Source organism: Populus trichocarpa, chromosome 4, assembly GCF_000002775.5.
Source record: "Populus trichocarpa isolate Nisqually-1 chromosome 4, P.trichocarpa_v4.1, whole genome shotgun sequence".
Taxonomy (NCBI): Eukaryota; Viridiplantae; Streptophyta; class Magnoliopsida; order Malpighiales; family Salicaceae; genus Populus; species Populus trichocarpa.
This window is the reverse complement of record NC_037288.2, coordinates 20825985-20844993: the sequence shown is the minus strand read 5'-3', so window position 1 is coordinate 20844993 and position 19009 is coordinate 20825985. Positions and strand designations below refer to the sequence as shown.

Sequence of the window (19009 nt, the reverse complement as noted above, 5' to 3'; positions counted from 1 at the left end):
GCATGATTTTCTAGGGAATGAGAGAGCAAATAGAGAAGAAAGAAAGAACCTTCACTGTAACCTAACTAGATCTTCTTTGTGAGCACATGCAACACCACCTGAAAGTGGATGATGCACCGCTCCTATCACTGCTGCGAATGCAGGATTTGGGTTGTTGTACGGGCTCTCATGCGCCACTTGAATGGTGTGGCCATCACGCGCTGACGCGTGCGTTGTGGCTTTTATTTAAATAATATTTTTGAACCTAAAGTTACCAAGATGTCTTTGTCAAAATCCAAGAATAACAAAAAAAACCAATCTAAAAAGATCAAAACACCCCGCAGTGTTTCAAGGGTAATTTTATCATTTAGCTGTTTTAATTAAAGGAAAAGACGAATACACTACTCCATGCATGTATATTTTTTTTCCCCTTTCAAGGGTATAATTATACTTTTACTATTCATTTTTTATCCAAAAAGACAGAAGAGCCTCTAATTTAAAGATTAATATTTTGTGCTTTGAAGGGAAAAATAATAGCTATACTGTAGCAGAAAAAAGTGCACGTACCATTCTGCCCCCTATCAAATATGCAATCTCGCAAGTATCTCATAGAAAAGATATCTCTACCCTCAATTGCATACTTATTCTATTTTTTTGCAAGGCCAAATCATTTTTACATTATTTTAATTCACAGATATCTGCATCAACAGTAAAAGACTAATGACATTTAGTTTTTTTTTTTTTTAATTGGAGTATCGGTATGTGTTATGTTTATCGCCCCTACTTGCTTATTTGACTTTAGAGAATATTATTGATAGACGTTGTGATTTCATTTTCACACAAAAAAGAGAGCCAAAAAATAATAAGATTAAGAGCAACTTGCAAACAAACTAGTTTAATGTTTTGACTTAGACAAATGAAATGAGAACCACCTGCGATCTCAATTTCTTTGCTGCAACTGCTTTGGTTGCCTGCACTAATCAATTATTACTATTACTGTCAAGCATTCTGTTTACTTTTTCCCCATCTATCTTTGATTGATTCCTCTGCGAGAGCAAAAACATGGCAATTGGTGAGATTTTTCTTGCTGCATTCCTTGGAATGCTGTTTACAAGATTGACATCTCCTGAGTTCTTGAAGTTTGCACGTCGAGAGGGCATTTGGAAGAAGGCAGAGAAGTGGAGAGGGATGTTATTGAAGGTCCAGGAGGTACTTGATGACGCGGAAGAAAAGCAGCTGACGGAAAAGGCTGTGAAGATATGGCTGGATGATCTAAGAGACTTGGCATATGATGTGGAGGACTTGCTTGATGAATTTGCTACTGAATCTTTACGAAGGGAGTTGATGGCAGCAGAAGAGGCTAGCACAAGCAAGGTACGGAGGATAGTGTCTACTACCTTATCATTTACCAAAATCAGTGCAAGTGCTATTAAGTTCAATCCCAAGATGAGGTCAAAGATGAAAGAGGTGAGTAGCCGGTTAGATGGAATGGCGAAGCAGAGAATTGAACTTGGTTTAGAAAAGATGAGTGGAGGTAGAAGGACATCAACTGATGTATGGCAGAAACCACCTAGTGCCTCTGTCCCAAATGAACCTGTCATCTATGGCAGGGATGGAGATAAGAAGAAGGTAATTGATTTGCTGTTGACAGAAGAGGCAAATCACGGTGATACTAATTTTCATGTCGTTCCAATTGTCGGTATGGGTGGTATCGGCAAAACAACTCTTGCACAGCATGTGTTTCAGGATGAATTGGTCAAGGAATGGTTCAGTACAAAAGCATGGGCTTGTGTGTCGGATGACTTTGATGTTATGAGAATATCAAAGGCGATTCTCGAGTCAGTCACTCCGCATCCCTGTGATTTCAAGGAGTACAATCAAGTTCAGGTCAAATTGAGGGAGGCGCTAGCCGGAAAGAAGTTTCTTCTTGTTTTAGATGATGTATGGAACAAGAATTATGGTCTCTGGGTAGCGTTGAAAACTCCCTTTGCAGCCGGAGCACCAGGAAGTAAGATAATTCTGACCACTCGTGATGCAGACGTTGCACTAATGGTTGGACCGACTGAATACCATTGCCTAAAGCCACTATCAGACCAAGATTGCTGGTCTGTGTTTGTGAAGCATGCATTCGAAAATAGAGATCTCGGCGCACAAACAAACCTCCAATCAGTTTGTGAGAGAATCGTTACCAAGTGTAAGGGTTTGCCTTTGGCAGCCAGAACTCTTGGTGGCCTCTTACGCACTAAGCAAAGGGAGGATGAGTGGGAAGACATACTGAATAGTAAGATATGGGACTTGTCAGACTCCCAAAGTGACATTCTCCCTGTTTTAAGATTGAGCTACTACCATCTCCCTTCACATTTGAAGAGGTGTTTTACATATTCTGCTCTAATTCCGAAGGATTTTGAATTTGAAGAGAAGGATCTTGTCCTTCTATGGATGGCAGAAGGTTTGGTTCCACAACAAGTACAGAACAAGCAAATGGAAGATATGGGTGCGGAGTATTTTCGTGATCTAGTGTCGAGGTCAATTTTTCAAGTAGCAAACTGTGATGAATCTCGATTTGTGATGCATGATCTCGTGAGTGATCTGGCTCAGTGGGCTGCGGGAGACACATGTTTTCAATTGGGTAATGATTTGAATGCCATCAAGCAGTTCAAAGTATCCAAGAGAGCTCGCCACTCCTCCTATATCCGTGGCTGGGATGGTATCAGAAAGTTTGAAGTATTCCATACTACTAAACGTTTACGAACTTTCCTACCACTGCCATCTCTTTTAGGTCATAATACAGGCTACTTAACTAGTCATGTCCCTTTTGATTTGTTGCCAGAATTAGAATTTCTGAGGGTGCTGTCTTTAAGTGGTTACTGCATTGATACGCTACCAAATTCAATTGGAGATCTGAAACATTTAAGGTTTCTTAATCTTTCCTTCTCGGCAATCAGAAATTTACCTCAATCAGTATGTTCTCTATACAACTTGCAGACTTTGTTACTGAAAGGATGTTGTCTTCTTGAAGGGCTGCCTTCAAAACTGGGGAGTCTCATCAACCTCCGGCATCTTGATATCACAAGTGCAAGTTCAATCAAAGCGATGCCAATGGGAATTGAAAAGCTGACAAATCTGCAGACACTTTCCAATTTTGTCCTGGGCAAAGATAAGGGCTCTAGGTTGAGTTCCTTGGTGAATTTGAAATCTCTTCGAGGAACGCTTTGTATTACAGGCTTGGAGAATGTGATTGATGCTCGGGAAGCAATGGAGGCCAACATAAAAGATATAAATAACCTTGAAGTTTTGTTGCTGGAATGGAGTCCCAGAACAGATAATTCACGAAATGAGAAGGTTGACAAAGATGTGCTCGATGATCTTAGACCTCATGGAAAAGTCAAAGAACTCACCATCAACTGCTATGCTGGCCTAACATTTCCAACCTGGGTAGGAAATCCATCATTCTCCAGCATATTTCTCCTAAGGTTAGAGAACTGTACAAAATGCACTTCCTTGCCACCTCTTGGACTGCTGCCTTCTTTAAAAAATCTCAGCATAGTAAGTTTAACTGCAGTAAAAAAAGTAGGTCCTGAATTTTATGGACAAGGTTGCTCAAAGCCTTTTCCAGTTTTAGAGACTTTACTTTTCAAGAACATGCAGGAATGGGAGGAATGGATTCCTTGTGGGCTTGGTTCTGACGAATTCCCTCTCTTGAATAAGCTGTCTGTTAAAAGCTGTCCCAATCTGTGCAAAAAATTACCTCCAAGTGTTCCATCACTAGAAAAACTTGTGATTAAAAAATGCGAGAAGTTGGTGGTATTAATTCATAGTCTTCCAAAGCTGTGCAAAATGGTAATCAATGGCTGCAAAGAAGTGGTGTACGAAGGTGGCGTTTATCTCAGATCTCTCAACTCCATGACAATTTCCAACATTTCAAAGCTCACTTACCTAGCAGAAGGATTCATCCAACCATTGGCAGAAGTACAGGAATTGGAGATTGCTAATTGCATGGAATTGGCATCTTTGTACGAAAATGGAGTGGCATTGGCAAAACAGCTCACTTCCCTTCTTAAGTTGGAGGTTAGAAACTGTCCCCAAGTTGTTTCTTTGATGGAAGGAGAAGTACCTGTGTATATGCAACAGCAGCTGGCTAACTGCAAGCTTGAATCTTTGACATTTAGTACATGTGAGAGCCTCAAGAAGTTACCACAATGGGTTCACAGCCTAGTGTCCCTTAAAGAGCTGAAAATTCAATACTGTCCGAGACTCCTTTCGTTTCCCGAGGCTGGTTTGCCCTCCACACTGAGAATCATTGAGATTGTTGGCTGCAACGCTTTAACCCCCTTACCTGCTGCAGTGACTTACAATATGATGTGTCTTGAGCAGTTGCGCATTGAAAATTGCGAGTCTTTAATATCCTTTGGAAGAATCCAGCTACCTCCAACTTTAAAAAAGTTGGAGATAAGATATTGCGAGAATCTGTTATGCTTACTGGATGATGGGGAGGGATCCTCGTCAAAGAAATCTGATGAGAATACCAGTTGCAGCGGGAACAACTCATCTCTTCTTGAGTACTTGTATGTTGGAATATGCAACTCTCTCACTTCCATAGGTGAGTTACCTTCAGCTCTTAAGTACCTCCAGGTTTGTTCATGTTCAAAGCTCAAATCCTTATCATCCAGAGACAAACTACCGGCAGGGCTTAAACACCTCGCTATTGACTCGTGTGAAAATTTGGAATCAATGCCGGACAGGTTTCAGGATAACATGTCCCTTGAAAATTTGAAAATATGGTTCTGCTTTAACCTTAGATCTTTGCCCGAAGGCCTACATAAATTATGCCATCTTCGTGAAATTTCAATATGGTACTGTCCAGCTCTTGTTTCCTTTGCCGCTGAGGGGTTGCCCATAAACCTAAGGAGGCTCTTCATCATCAAATGTGATGGACTCAAGGCTATCCCTGATCATATGCACAATCTCATGTCTCTTGAAGAACTGTCAATTTACTACTGTCCAGACATTGTATCATTTCCAGAAGAGGGTTTTCCTACTAGCCTAACATATCTTGCTACCGTAGATCTTAAGATCTGTGAGCTACTGTTTAACTGGGGCATGCACAAACTCTCCGCTCTTAGAACCCTCATCATTCAAGGTGGATTCTCTCATATATCCTTTCCATCTGTGGACATGGGAGTGAGGTTGCCTTCTGCTCTAAACAGACTAAGCATTGAAGATTTTCCGAATCTTGAGTACCTATCCTACAGCGGCTTTCAAAATCTCTCCTCTCTTGAACGCCTAAGCATCAGTGACTGCCCCAAGCTCACATCATTTCCAGGGAAGGGCTTGCCTTCCTCACTTTTAGAACTACGTATTCGAGCATGTCCCCTTTTAGTACAACAGATAAAGGGAAGAGTAAAAGAATGGCTCAAGATAAGGCACATTCCATACATTAACATAGACGGAAAAGTAGTCTCTGACCCAGCCACCCAGGTATATTTATCTATCTGAGAACTGAAGCATCGTTGGCTTTAACTTCCTGCTGAAGACTTTCCTTAAATATAGCCAAATTTTGTTCCTGCAATGATTTACTTTTTCGCTGTACTATTTTATTTCTTTTTTGTTCTTGCCAGTAATTCCTTTTTTAAACTTTTGGCTAGACTTTCATCAGTTCTTCAATATTTAAATTTCAACATTTCCTTTCTATTGAAAGATTGTGAAGATAATTAGAGCAAGTTAAGTTTTCATCTTGATTTTGATTTCTTTTCTGCAAATAGGATACTTTCAGAACAACTAATATTTTATACCTGAAATTTGTATCTATCAATTTGGTTTTCTACTTGCAGTTATGATCAAATCACAAGCTGCTTCAGAGGCTGGCTAAATGAATTAGTAGGTGGTGCAAGGTGTTTATGTTTCTCTTTGTCTCATTTCTCGTTGAAGGGCCTTCATATTTGACCTTCAAGGAAATAATTATTGAAAAAAGGTTGGTTCCTTATCAACAATTCATCTCAACTGAATTTCATAACCTTAGCCTTGTCAGAAAACAAATCGTAATCTTGGGAAATAGTCTGTTTCTTCAATACCCTGTGGAAGGTAACTGGATATAGATGTGAGTTTTACAAGGTAGACATGCGAATCCAAGCCTTGCCATTGAATTTTCCATGCACACATACAACAAATATCAGGATAAATCCCCGAAAATGAAACTCAAGTCAGAGATTTCATGGAGTTAAATGGTCCAGACTTTGAAGTTGTGATGTTTTATTTGTAGGCACACCTTGAGTTCAGGGTATCTAATCTGTTGACACTAGCAGACTTGTATCTGCCTTGGAGGCAGGAGTTTTACAGAACTGGCAAGCAGCTGACAGCAAAGACAACCTTGATCTGGTATAAATCAGGTAAAGAAGTAGAGTTGTCGTGGTCTTCATTTCATTAATTTTTCATGGCTTGTTAGATAGTTGGAACACATTCTTACGTTGCCTGAATTTGGAGAAAAAGGAGAACTATGAAATTGGTGATGGTGGTGGTGGTGGTGGTGGTGTTAAAGCACTATGCATTACTGAAGATTTGGATTATTAACGTCTCCGATGTCCAATTTGACATTAATTTTTGTTTCTTTTATACAGGTTGCCCGCAAGTTCTGAGATTATTGCAACTCCAAGAGGCTTCATGCCCTTATTTCCTGTGCTTGTTATTTGCATTTTTCATGGAATTCAAAATTCTGCTAGCAATCATGTCCTGTCATAAATGTTGTATTCAAGGATTTAGTTTCCAAGCGATGAGTATCTGGGCTCGGGCTATTGGATCGGTATGGAATTGTGGTGGCCACCTCTCTTGTTTTGTTGGATCCGAATGAAGCCCAAGATGGATTTTTATGAATGGGCCTAAATCCAAGGGGCTATGCTTGAAGAAGTTCTACCAGAAAGAACAAACCCAAAATCATCTTTTACTACTTAGGCCAAGATCATCCAAGGCAAGGCAAGGCTATTTGCTAATTATTAATTAAACTCGACTAGAACCGGTGGATCCACTCATGATTTATTAATTTATGGTCTAATTCAACTAGAACCGGTGGAACCAAGAACCCACCGTACCAAGAAATTGCACGCCATTAATAGCCAGTCACATCCGGCTTGCTGCCAGCGGAGAAGAGAGACCGACCGCAGAATTGCACATCAACACGTGAAGATGTAAGACTGTTTGGAAACGAGTCCAATTCATGATTTTAAAAAAAAATTATTAAAAATTAATTTTTTTATATTTTATATCATTTTAATGCGCTGATGTTAAAAATAATTTTTTTAAAATAATAAAATATTATTTTAATGTATTTCAAAATAAAAAGCACTTTGAAAAACAACCACAATCACAATCATATTTCCAAACAGATTATAATCAATGTTTTTACAGATTTATCGTGTTCTAATTTACGTAACTTTAATATTTAATGATAATAATATAAATTATATTGTAATAATTTATTTAAAATTATTAAATGTATATAATTTTTTATATAGTATTAAACTCTTGATAATTGAACGGTTATAAATTTAAAATTCATCAACCTATAATTAATAACATGAAATAATATTATATACAAGTTTTAAACCAAAAAAAAAAAACTCATCTAAAAAATAATTCTTTCACAGGCATCATTCTTCAAGGCTATCAACTTCCAACGACAGAAAACATTTTGCAACCACCATTACTCATAGCAAGATCTTGTGGACAGCATTCTTGTGAGCGTCGTCGTCGTCCTCGTGGTCGTAATATCATTGGTTGCTTTTTCATGGCGATTATTCTCTCTTGTTGCTATTCTGCTGTTCTATTTCCTAATGCAGCTGGAATTAATGTATTTTAAAATATTTCTCAAAATATATTTAAGTTGAAAAGTTTGCTCTACCGGAGTTATTTTGGTTTCCTAGATAATAAAAATATCAAAATCATCGAAAATTATATGAAAAATCAAGCAAGAGTCTCTAAATATAATTTTACTAAAACAATTCCATTGTATTATCAAATAGGTTCTAAGATATTTTTTATTATTATTTCGGGCCAGTATGTGCGTACTTCAACTAATCCTATAGGCTATGAAGTTAATGATTATATAAACCTCCAGTAATCATCATATTAGTAACCACATGATTTTTAAGATATTTTCTTTTTTATACGGAGAGGTACTCAAGGTGTTAAGTTAACCTAGAAAATAAAGAAAATTTAAAGTAAAAGTAAATGATTTTCTTACTAACAAGATGGTCTGATCACGAGCAATTTAAAGAGGCTTTCGGTTCCTCGTGACTTCAGAGTTCATGTGTGTGACCTAGAAAGCTTGGCAATATTAGGCATGGTTTGTGCAGATCTACCTGCAGGTTGTATTGATTTAATAAAGTGTTTTCCAGTTCTTTGATCATTGGTTACGAAAAGGGTGTTTAAATTTTATCCCAATATTCTATTGTTGAAAAGGATTTTATATTTGATCTCTTCCAAATATTCCATCCAATCTTTACTTGTAGGTATATTTTCTCATGGTCACGGGAAATCCTTGTGTTAACTTTTTTGGCAGATTTATTAATTTGTATACTCACCTGTGATTTTAATACTTGGGTTGGCCTGATTTAAAAATACAAAAAAAAAAAAACATTTAAGTGGTTAAATAAAAAATCTGAGTTGATCTAGTTATCTAACAAGACTTAATCAAAAATCAAGTTGTAATTTATTGATTATTTTTTAAATAAAAATAATATTATTTTTTTAAAAAATAGAGATCTATCCGGGATAACTCGATAATCTGGATACATAATCAATTATTAGATCATATTTAAAAACTATGAACTCAACTTTGCACTTCTGGTTCATAATATAACTTACTAATTTACTTTTATGCTTTGCATGTACAAGCACAAGTGATGCTAAACATTGAAAAATATATATTATACGAATAAATTTCTAGATCATAATTTTAAAATGTAATTTACTTGTATATATTTCATTAATATAATGATATGTATATTTTTTTATTTTTTTTGTCATGTTTTTTTTATAGGTGTTTACGAGTATTCTTTCAAAATGTAGCCTTCCAAAAATAATAATTAAAAAAACTTCTGTTGACTATACCTTATAGCAATTTATGAAATTATTAAGAGTTTCCTTTCAAATAAGATGACTTTTTTCATTTCCCCCCCTGAGAATTGTACTTTATTATTGTCTAATCATATAAAATAGTTAATTAAAAATCTTATGTGAAATATATGACACATGTATATAGTTGTATAAACATTTGATTATTTATCAGTGAGAAAAACATATATATAATTTATTTATTTTTATGTGTGATGAACATCCCATGTTGCATATCCTATGCATTTGTGCTATATTTTTATTTTATTTTATTTATTTATCAGTGAGAAAAACATATATAAAATCAAAATCATCTTCTCCCACACAACTAAACAAGGTCTTATGCCACTGAGCTTTTACGAAAATATCTATGAAAACAAAAAACCCTAATGAGTTTTTTTTTAATGATATAATTTTGTCAATAAATTTACCACTAATTAAAAATACTAATAGAATTTAGCTTCAGTAATTTATTATCCAATTTTCTATTAGTATAGTGTCAACCATGCCTTCCACTTCCTGATAAATTAAAAATATATTAAAATAATATTTTTTAATTTTTTCAAAATTAAATTCAAAAAAAAATTCAAAAATTTACAAAGCTATGGTTCAATCTTGGCACCAAACACCCAAGGGTGTTTGGAAGTATGATATAGATTGTTTTTCTCTTGAAAATATTTTAAAATAATATTTTTTTTATTTTTTAAAATTTATTTTTGACATCAGCACATCAAAATAATAAAAAAACACAAAAAAATAATTAATTTAAAACACAAAAGAATCAAATCCCGATGAAAACAAACGTGTCCAACTTCAATGCTAAACACTCCCTAGAGAGTGCGTCACTTAAAAAAATTAAATTCATTATGGTCTTCAAATTTAGGCATGTTTTCGTATTATACCCTTAAAAATTAGCAATAGCCATCCCCTTCTTAATTTTCAATTTTTTTTTAAATATTCGTTAATTTAATCCATCCTTGACACTTGAGCCTCGCGATCCCTAATCATATCTTCCCTAATCATAATTTAATCCATCCTTGACACTTAATTTTCATTTTTTTTAAATATTCGTTAATTCTCTATAGTTCTTTTTCTTGCTTGCTGTCCTACATAGGATACCATACAATAATCAGTGCAGAGCTACTTCTGCTGATTGCTAATAAGTTCCCCTAACCACCATAACGTTTCTTTCCTCTAGGAGGAGAGTGATTTTATTTATTTATTTATTTATTATCGTATACCCTTAAATTTTAAAACAAACTAGCCAAATTGTTAGTTATCTGTTGCTTTTAGTGTTCGAGGCAAAATCATTTATTGGTGAGGTAATAAAGCATATGTAGTAGTAATAGTGTCGATGTCTAAATTTAATTTAGTAGTTGAGAAAAATATTTAGTTAATTTAAAGTAAATTCTTGTTTATAAAACCTTTAAATTTAGAAAACTGTCATTTCCAGCACCAAGCCGATAGTGTTGACTGGAAGAAATTATAAAATATTTATAAATTACCTCTTTTATTTATGAAAATTAAATAAGAGGAAAACAGTTCTATTTTTCTCTTAGTAACTGTAAGTATCCAGTGCTTTAAATTAATGAGTGATGTGAACTATAGAGTTCCCTCGTTAGGTTTCATGTAAGATGGACCTCGTAATTACGGAACCCACCACTCCAGTACTTTGAGTAGATGAGAAATATTTTCTTTTCACACCATCTATTAAATACTACTTATTTGACTCGTAAATTGTTATGGGTTGTTTTTTTTTAAAAAAAAAAACAATTAGATATACGAACAATTTTGAAGGGTTATTTTATATATAAAAAAAATTCAAAGTATAAATCAAAATAATTATGAACGTATTTAATTAAATAAATTAATAATTATTTATATAAATAAATAAATAAATAATTCATTAACAATAACTAAAAGTAAAATTAGAGAAATTAAGAGATAGATGTAGATTAAAATATTTGATCTTGTAATATAAAATATTTAACTGGTTGTGTTTATTGAATTTGTTTATTAAAATCAATAAAAGATATTAAAATAGACATACACATGAAATCAAATTGAATAAAAAAATATTATGCAAGGCATTAGAAATATCATCTAAAAATAAAGTTCATCTATATAAAACAAAAAAATATATAAATAAATCACAATAGTATTTTAAAAAATTAAATACACACAAGACAATTTAAAAAAGAAAATCTATATTAAAATAAGATCTGCAAAACTTGTGATCTAAGTTATAAGATTGAGATAAATCGATAGAAAATAAATTGAAGATAACCACAAAACTAATTATTTTTAAAAAAATAATATAGAACAATGAAATTATATTAAAAAAATAAGCCACAATTTTTTTTTGAATTGCATTAACTTTTCAAGATTGTGACCTGAATTATTAGATTGTAGCATCATAAATAGAAAAACTGTGAAGCCCAATTTCTAATAAATAAAACATTGAAGGATGAAATCAAGAAAAAAATTGATGAAATAAAATGATCTAAAAAAAATTATAATTAAAAGAATAAGGGTGAAAATCAAAATAAAAAAAATAAAATTAGAGGACAAATAAAAATCTTTTACTATGGGTTAAATTGAAAAAAAAACTTTTACAAAAAAAAATTAAAAGAATGAGGGTAAAAAAAAAACAATAGATTTTGATTGCAAAATAAAATTGAAAATAAATAAAACTTTAACAAATAAGTGAAGAAATAAAATAAAAATTAAAAATTAAATTAAAAAAATACATGATAAATTAACACTAAAATAAAAAAGGTTTATCGCTCACAATTACAGATGTATAGTTGACTCCTTTGAACATATATCCAATGCACTCTCTATATTCTCACACTTCTCTTACGTTCACATAGTATAAACAACACTTTGACCTTTATATCCATTACATTTTTATTTTTTTTTTACTTTCACATTCATTTTCAAAGCATCCTAACCCCATATATCAAAGTTATTAAGGCATTGTTTGTTTGAGTGTCTCAGCCATGTTTTTTATTTTTATTTTTTTTATAAATTAAGATTTTTTTTGATGTTTTAGTTTATTTTGATACGTAAAAATAATTTTTTTAAAAAAATATTATTTAAATATATTTTCAAACAAAAAATATTTTAAAAAATAATTTTTTATCATAATATTAAACAATATCTTAATCAAACTCGACTCATGATTTTATTTAAGGTTCGGGTTAATATTAATTAATTTGACGTTAAAATTTAATATTCCATGGTAACAACTAACAAGGCTAATTGTATAAGATATATCGCCTCAATAAAACGTCAGAGATTCAAACCTCAGCTATCAACCTCTGTTAAGCTCGTGTCTCCATCTTTGAGGGCTTCCAGAAGTTTAAAAGCCTTAACTCTCACACCATGGACGGTGAGAAAGTGGAAGGCATCTGTAGACAAAACAATTCTTAGAACTTTGGTGGTAGTTGTGTATTTATTGATTTCGGCTGGCAAGTAGTGTTGCTATCTGATCTCCATATATAACCTTCTAAACCTACTTTCCTTCACAGAATTAACAGCATAATACTTGCTTGTGTCCACATAAGAAAAGGGAAGGAAGAAAGATGTCGAAACTAGGCATCACCACCATAATTCTGACCCTAGCCCTCATTTCAACAGTGCCAGCAAACACGGCAGCAGCCCCAGCCCCGGCCCCGGCGGAAGCACCTGCACCTGTTTCAGGTCTTGGTCCGGCCGCCCCGGCTCCCGTGGAAGCACCTGCACCCGTTTCAGATTTTGGTCCGGCAGCTTATGGACCAATCCCTGGTAATGATTGTATAACAGCAGTGGCGAATGCGTCTGATTGCTTGGACTATGTAACAACAGGAAGTAACTTGACCGTTCCTGACAAGAATTGCTGTCCTGAGATTGCTGGGTTGATAGAGACCAATGTTATATGTTTGTGTCAGTTGCTTAGTGGTGATGTTGCTAAGCAATTTGGGCTCTCAATTGATTTCGGTAGAGCTGTTAACCTTCCTGCAGTTTGCAAGATTGCTAATGTTCCTTCAGCCTCCTTGTGCTCAGGTAATTAAATCATATAATCAACAGCTTAATCTAGGAGAACTCCTTAATTTCTTGTTTTTTTTTCCCTTTAATTACCATAAGATTAATGGAAAAGGGTCAGTTTTCCATACATGAAAAAGAAAAAAAAAAGGAGTTAACATTACACCAATGTTTTAAGCATTCTATATAATACCTAAATAGTTGAATTTGAATACAATAATAATATTTTCAAAGCTCAAATAATTATTGAAATTGAAATTTTAAGTAAATTATGTGTTAGATACCTTAACATTAAGAAAATTGATAGCAGTTGTTTTTTAAAATATTTTTTATTTTAAAATATATAAAAATAATTTTTTTATTTTTAAAAAATTATTTTTGAGATCAACATATCAAAATAATTTAAAAACATAAAAAAAATATTAATTCAAAATAAAAAAAATAAAAAATTTTGAATTTTTTTAAAAATAATTTCAAAACACAATACCAAACTACCTGGTCCATTCCTTTTGCTTTTCTTGCTCTAGATTATTTTTTTCTTCACGGGGCTAGTATTTTATTTATTAGATGAAATAAATCAAATCCAGCTTTAATTATTAAACAAATCCATGTCTTTGTAACAAAAACTAATTATTTCCAAATTAAAATCCAATAATTTACATTATTTTCTTACATTCATGAAACTGCATGGAGAGTTTAAATAATAATAAAAAAACTCTTTTTTTCTTCTTTTTTTCTACTAATAACATGTAAACCGATTTTCGATCAAGGAAAAAAACACACTCAGCTATTTAGTCCGTGTTCCCGTGACACCACATTCTAGAAAGTAGAAAGACAAGTTTTTTTTAAATTATTATATATTTTTAAATTATTATATGTTTTTAAATTATTTTAGTACACTCACTTTAAAAATAAAATAAAAAAATATTATCTTTACCGCCGCTAGTGCCAAGCAATACCCTACATTAATGCCATGCGGCGTGATCACGGGAAAGCGAGCTGCCAGTTTCTGTCATTTATGACCCGCACCAAGATTCTTTGTTACTCTCAACCAATCACGTGGTAGATCTTCTTCTTGTTTTTAAATATATTTATGAATATACGTATATCTGTACTATATCTACCCCGTGGATTGATTTAAAAAATTTAAAATTAAGTTAAACTTGTTTAATCTAATTCAGTTTTTAATAATATAATTTACTCTGTTGAATCTCTCTCTTTTTTTTAAATAAAAATAATTAACCAATAACATATAAATCAACTGTTGTATAGTTGCGGGATTCCCAGTAGCTGCTCCTGCAAGCGGTCCATCAACAGGCTTACCACCTCCAGTCCCAGGTACTGCGCCTCTCTCTCTTCTGTTTTTTTTTTTCCAACTATGATTTTGGATGATTTTCTTAGCCAAGTTCTTGTTTTTCACTGCTGATGATTTTGATTTGACTTGCTGAATATTATTAGTCTAATAATTGTTGAAATTAATGGATTTTAAAATTACAGCTGCTGAGTCCCCGGGAGGATTAGCGGCAGGCCCATCAGCTGGAGAAAAGGGCGCTGCTTCAAGCATTGCAGGCTCAGCTTTTGCCGTCTTTGGTGGCTTAGCAATTTCAATTCTTTCAACATTGTTCTGAGTGTGTTCCTCACTTGTAGCTGTTCATTTAAGTCTCGCCATTTTATTAAATACTGTAACCATGAGATCTTGTATGTCTAGTAGCAAAATAAAGTGTGGGATTTATTGAATTTATTTCATTAAAATAAAGTTCTTCAATCCGTTCTTCAATCCACTTTTAATTACCGACCTATAATATCTAAATCGACACAAAAATAAAATATATAAAAAAAAATCTAATACAACTCAATTTATATATACTATAATTATAACCCGGTCAATAAATTGATTTAAAAAACTCGTGAATTTATATTATAAATTTTGATTTAGATTGGATTTGAAGCTGAAACAAAAAAAAAAAATTACATAATAAAACGGTTTGACTCATAATTTAATAACCTAAAGTTTTTTTTCTCGAATATATCAGTAATAATCATGGTTAGTCCAAGCATTTTCATTAGTTCAAACACTTTCATGTCATCATTTGCACTCACATGTCAATTTGCTTTGGACAAACAATCAAAAGATGGAAAAGATTTTTAAAAAATAAAAGTTATAAAACAAAAGTGAAGGGAAAAAAATCACGTTGGACCCTCAAACAGGACACGAGCATCGAGAACTTGGGCTATTTGTTAGGAATCGGGTCTTGAGCCCGATGGTTGGGCCGGGCTATGCTTTGGAGACAGGTCTTGGTACAGAAAATTAACAAATGGGACCTGTATTAGTCCCCCAACTATCTATAAATTCTTAAAAGGACCCCGTGATTATTAGTTTTTCAATTGTGCTCACAAAGTATTATTTGTTTCTCAATAGAGTGCCCCCCCCCCCCCCCCCCCCAAGTCTATGTATGTTAATATTTTATTTCTAAATTACATATATTATGCAATAAAACGAGGATTTCTTAAGGAAAACACGACATCTTCGGTCAGAAAATGGAAGATTGTAAACAAAAGATCCAATTGAGAAATTAATATATAACAATTCAGGAACAAAATTGAGAAGATTGACTACCATTGAGAATATTCTGGGAATTACTTGGAGGATTGCCCTTAACTAATCAGATGTTCAAGTGTAATTGAAGTGTCCGATGAGTATCCATGGATATCCATGTTCAAGTATTCAATGTAAGACAAATACTCTACTAGGGCAAAACAAGTTTGAAGCAATATGGTGAAAGACTAATTTTTCAATGGACTGGAGATTAAGAATGAAGAAAGACTGGAGCCTAGCATATACAACAGGGAAAGTTCAGTAAAGCTAAAATGACTATGGAGAAATCAATCTAAGTAGAGATGAGTGAGATCCAGCAGAACCCAAAGTAAATATGGTCAGAAACAGGGATGAAGCACAGCAGTATCTGACGAGACACATCAGATGATCAGAAGATTCAGAACCAGCCTGCATACAGTCCAGGAGCAGCTGCAACGGAGGAAAATCACAATTGAAGAATAGAAATGACAGCAGAATAAAAAGAAAAAAAAGATCAATAACTCAATCTTAGAGCGCGATAACATTATTCATTGGTATCTCAGTATGATCAACATTATTCTTTGGATCCCAGGTCTTCTCACTTAGCCTAAGAAGGCTCCTAGTAGCTAAAATTGCCTGAGGATTGATATCATGCAAAGACCTTGAATACAAACTTCTACATGCTGCACAAGCTGCCCCAATCAATTCTTTGTCTTTTTTAGGACCCAAAAGGCAATGCCCTAATATCCTCAAAACAGGTTGCAAGATCTCGCATGGCAAAGGAATCCTCCCTTCCTTAGTAACACTCTCTTTGCCAACATTTTCTTGATCATCCCGAGTCTCACAGTCTCTACCCGCATCATCATCTTGACCAGACCAAACCTTAAAAAATTCAAAAAATTCAATCTTAGACCCCACGGGCATCAGAGAGATCTTACTATAATATAACTCTAATGCAACCCCGACAATTCTTGCCCTTTTTGTTGATCTCACCGTCCCATGAGGCTCCAAACTTGGAGATATCACAGCTAGGTTTAATTCTGCAGCCTTATTATCCTTTGCAGGCTCTTTTGTTTCATGATATATACTTGAATATGATAAATCAGGCACGTTAACAGTCATTGCACATGGCCTGCTCGTGAGGTGGTTTCATGCGCATAAAGGGCTAACAAAACTGCCTCAAAACCAGCCAAGGGTTTTTTTAGGGCAACACGGGATAGATAAAGGCCAGCAATGATAGGAAGGAAACGTAAGACAACAAGCTGGAGTTGGGGCTCTGAGGATTGGAAGGTGTCATAGAACCAACGGCAGAGACTGTTGTCACCTGCACCGGAGTCGGGGAGACGGAGGAGGGATGAGACTTGAGAGGAGATATCAGGGTCGTGGAGGAGGGAGAAGGCAGGGTCTTGATCTTGAGAGGAAAGGAGAGGAGGAGGCAATGTGGTTAGAATGGAAGAAAGGGATTGAATGGCTAAATGAGTACTAGAGGAGGAGGGAAAGGTCTCGGGGGGGACATTGAAGGCTGTGATGGTGGTGGTCTCAGTGGTGAACGTGTCTTGTGATATGGATGTGGTAGGGCTATAATTGGTTTCTTCAGAAGAGGAGCTATCTTCTGACATCGTTGGAGGGGGAGATCAGGAATTTGTGAGAGAGAGTTGATTAAGGGGAGGAAAAATGGTGCAAATACAGATGAAAAAGAAAGCTGAGAAGAAGATGAGATAATTAAGGAGGAGAAATAGGATCTAATTAATTTATTCATCCCAAAAAGTGGTTTTTTTTTTGTTTTCACTTACAAATTTAGGAAATTATAAAATATGATTTAAGATGATGCATTAATGATAATTAAGTGGTTAATAACCTTTAATTATTAAGAATATTGGGTTTTTTTATAAAATAATTAATGATTTTTTATGAAATTATTAACAAGGTCTTTCTTAATTTTACTTCAAAATTGTACTTACTAATTAGTAATTATCACAATCATGATACAATTAATTAATTAAAAAGTAATAGATACATTTTCACTGCATGATAAATAATAGTGCACTTAATAGTTCATATAATTAAGAAACAAGTAACATTCTTTTTTTTTTCAACGTATATAACATTACTCATTAAGTCGCAATTATACTATATATATATATCATTCTTAATTGGCACAACTATAAAATAATTAGTCAAGCTGCATATGGATGAAATAAATACTTATAACATAATAAATAAACACACTTAATATATACTCTATATATAATATAAAGTAGCTATGGATTCTTCTCATATGGAAGAGTTGGGTGTGCATGTGTCGTTTATATAACATCATGAGATGATGAAAAAAAAAACTCATAACAAAGGTTAACATTCATTGTAGCATTAGAAGGATATGTTTAGGAGTATTATTGCGGTTGCTTTTCAAAATGTATTTTACTTATAAATATATTAAAATATTTTTTTTATTTTTAAAAAATTATTTTTGATATCTGCGCATCAAAACAATCCAAAAAGACTAAAAAAAAAATATTAATTTTATGCAAAAAAAATCAAAAAATTTTAGAATATGGGTTGGACCGCATTCCGATACGCTCCAAACATGCTTTTCAAAAACAATTTTTAAATTAATTTTTTAGGTGTTTTTGGATCATTTTGATGTTAAAATAATTTTTTTAAAAAATATTATTTTAATGCATTTTCAAGTAAAATATATTTTAAAAAGTAATTTCTATCCCTCCTAAACACCCATTTAATGGTCTAATTTACAATAGTGTCTAGTATCTATAATAATTAAGATTTAAGATTTTTAAAGATTTAATATGAAGAACTTATGTGTTCTACATGCACCATTAGGTGTTCTTACCAAAGAATTTTACTAAAATACAATTCATGATAATTAATAAAATGATTAATATATTGATACAAGTAAGTGTGTGTTTGGTAATGTAATGTATAGTTATAAATTCATTAAAATAAATTGTTTAGATTTTTTTATTTGTATAGAAACATATAAAAAAATATTAATTTAATATACTTGAAATGAAAAATAATTTTAAAAACTGGAGTTAAAGTAATAAACAAATACTAAATTCTAAATGGATTGAGATCCTTTCTCTCTGAAATGAACAAAATGAGGCCAAAACTTGCATCAGAGTATTGGGCTTACGGGAAAGTCGAACTGATAAAGGCTTAAAAGGACTTTAGCGACAACACTTTTTTACAATCTTACAAACAGTATCAATTTTTTAAAAAATATTTTTTATTTAAAAATATATTAAAATAAAATTTTTTATTTTTAAAAATTATTTTTAATATTAATATATTTAAGCAATATAA

General features: G+C 33.1%; 2 protein-coding genes and 1 pseudogene across 4 annotated transcripts; 2 read left to right on the top strand and 1 right to left on the bottom strand.

The window, feature by feature from the left end:
• The first annotated feature begins 805 nt into the window (after positions 1-805).
• Positions 806-7039, top strand: LOC18098059 (putative disease resistance RPP13-like protein 1). Of its 3 annotated transcripts, none has more exons than XM_052451984.1 (4): positions 806-5457; positions 5811-5950; positions 6282-6365; positions 6594-7039. In XM_052451984.1, the coding sequence occupies exons 1-2, from the start codon at positions 1042-1044 to the stop codon at positions 5814-5816; spliced, it is 4422 nt and encodes a 1473-aa protein (XP_052307944.1). In that variant the 5' UTR covers positions 806-1041; the 3' UTR covers positions 5817-5950; positions 6282-6365; positions 6594-7039. The 3 variants fall into 3 exon arrangements, with proteins under 3 accessions (XP_052307944.1, XP_024454926.2, XP_006384740.3); XM_024599158.2 differs by having other exon boundaries at positions 6239-6365; XM_006384678.3 differs by having other exon boundaries at positions 5811-6203.
• Positions 7040-12384: 5345 nt separating this feature from the next.
• On the top strand, positions 12385-14847 carry LOC18098058 (non-specific lipid transfer protein GPI-anchored 2). Its single transcript, XM_006384677.3, has 3 exons — positions 12385-13131; positions 14383-14448; positions 14608-14847. The coding sequence occupies exons 1-3, from the start codon at positions 12672-12674 to the stop codon at positions 14736-14738; spliced, it is 657 nt and encodes a 218-aa protein (XP_006384739.2). The 5' UTR covers positions 12385-12671; the 3' UTR covers positions 14739-14847.
• Positions 14848-15882: 1035 nt separating this feature from the next.
• On the bottom strand, positions 15883-17344 carry LOC18098057 (uncharacterized; annotated as a pseudogene).
• Between the last annotated feature and the right edge of the window lie 1665 nt (positions 17345-19009).

Bases quoted from the DNA above. Each gene is read 5' to 3' on its own strand.
- LOC18098059 (XM_052451984.1), top strand. From the start codon at position 1,042: ATGGCAATTGGTGAGATTTTTCTTGCTGCATTCCTTGGAATGCTGTTT.
- LOC18098058 (XM_006384677.3), top strand. From the start codon at position 12,672: ATGTCGAAACTAGGCATCACCACCATAATTCTGACCCTAGCCCTCATT. The intron at 13,132-14,382 runs GTAATTAAATCA...ACTGTTGTATAG, and splicing joins TTCAGCCTCCTTGTGCTCAG to TTGCGGGATTCCCAGTAGCT. The intron at 14,449-14,607 runs GTACTGCGCCTC...TTAAAATTACAG, and splicing joins CTTACCACCTCCAGTCCCAG to CTGCTGAGTCCCCGGGAGGA.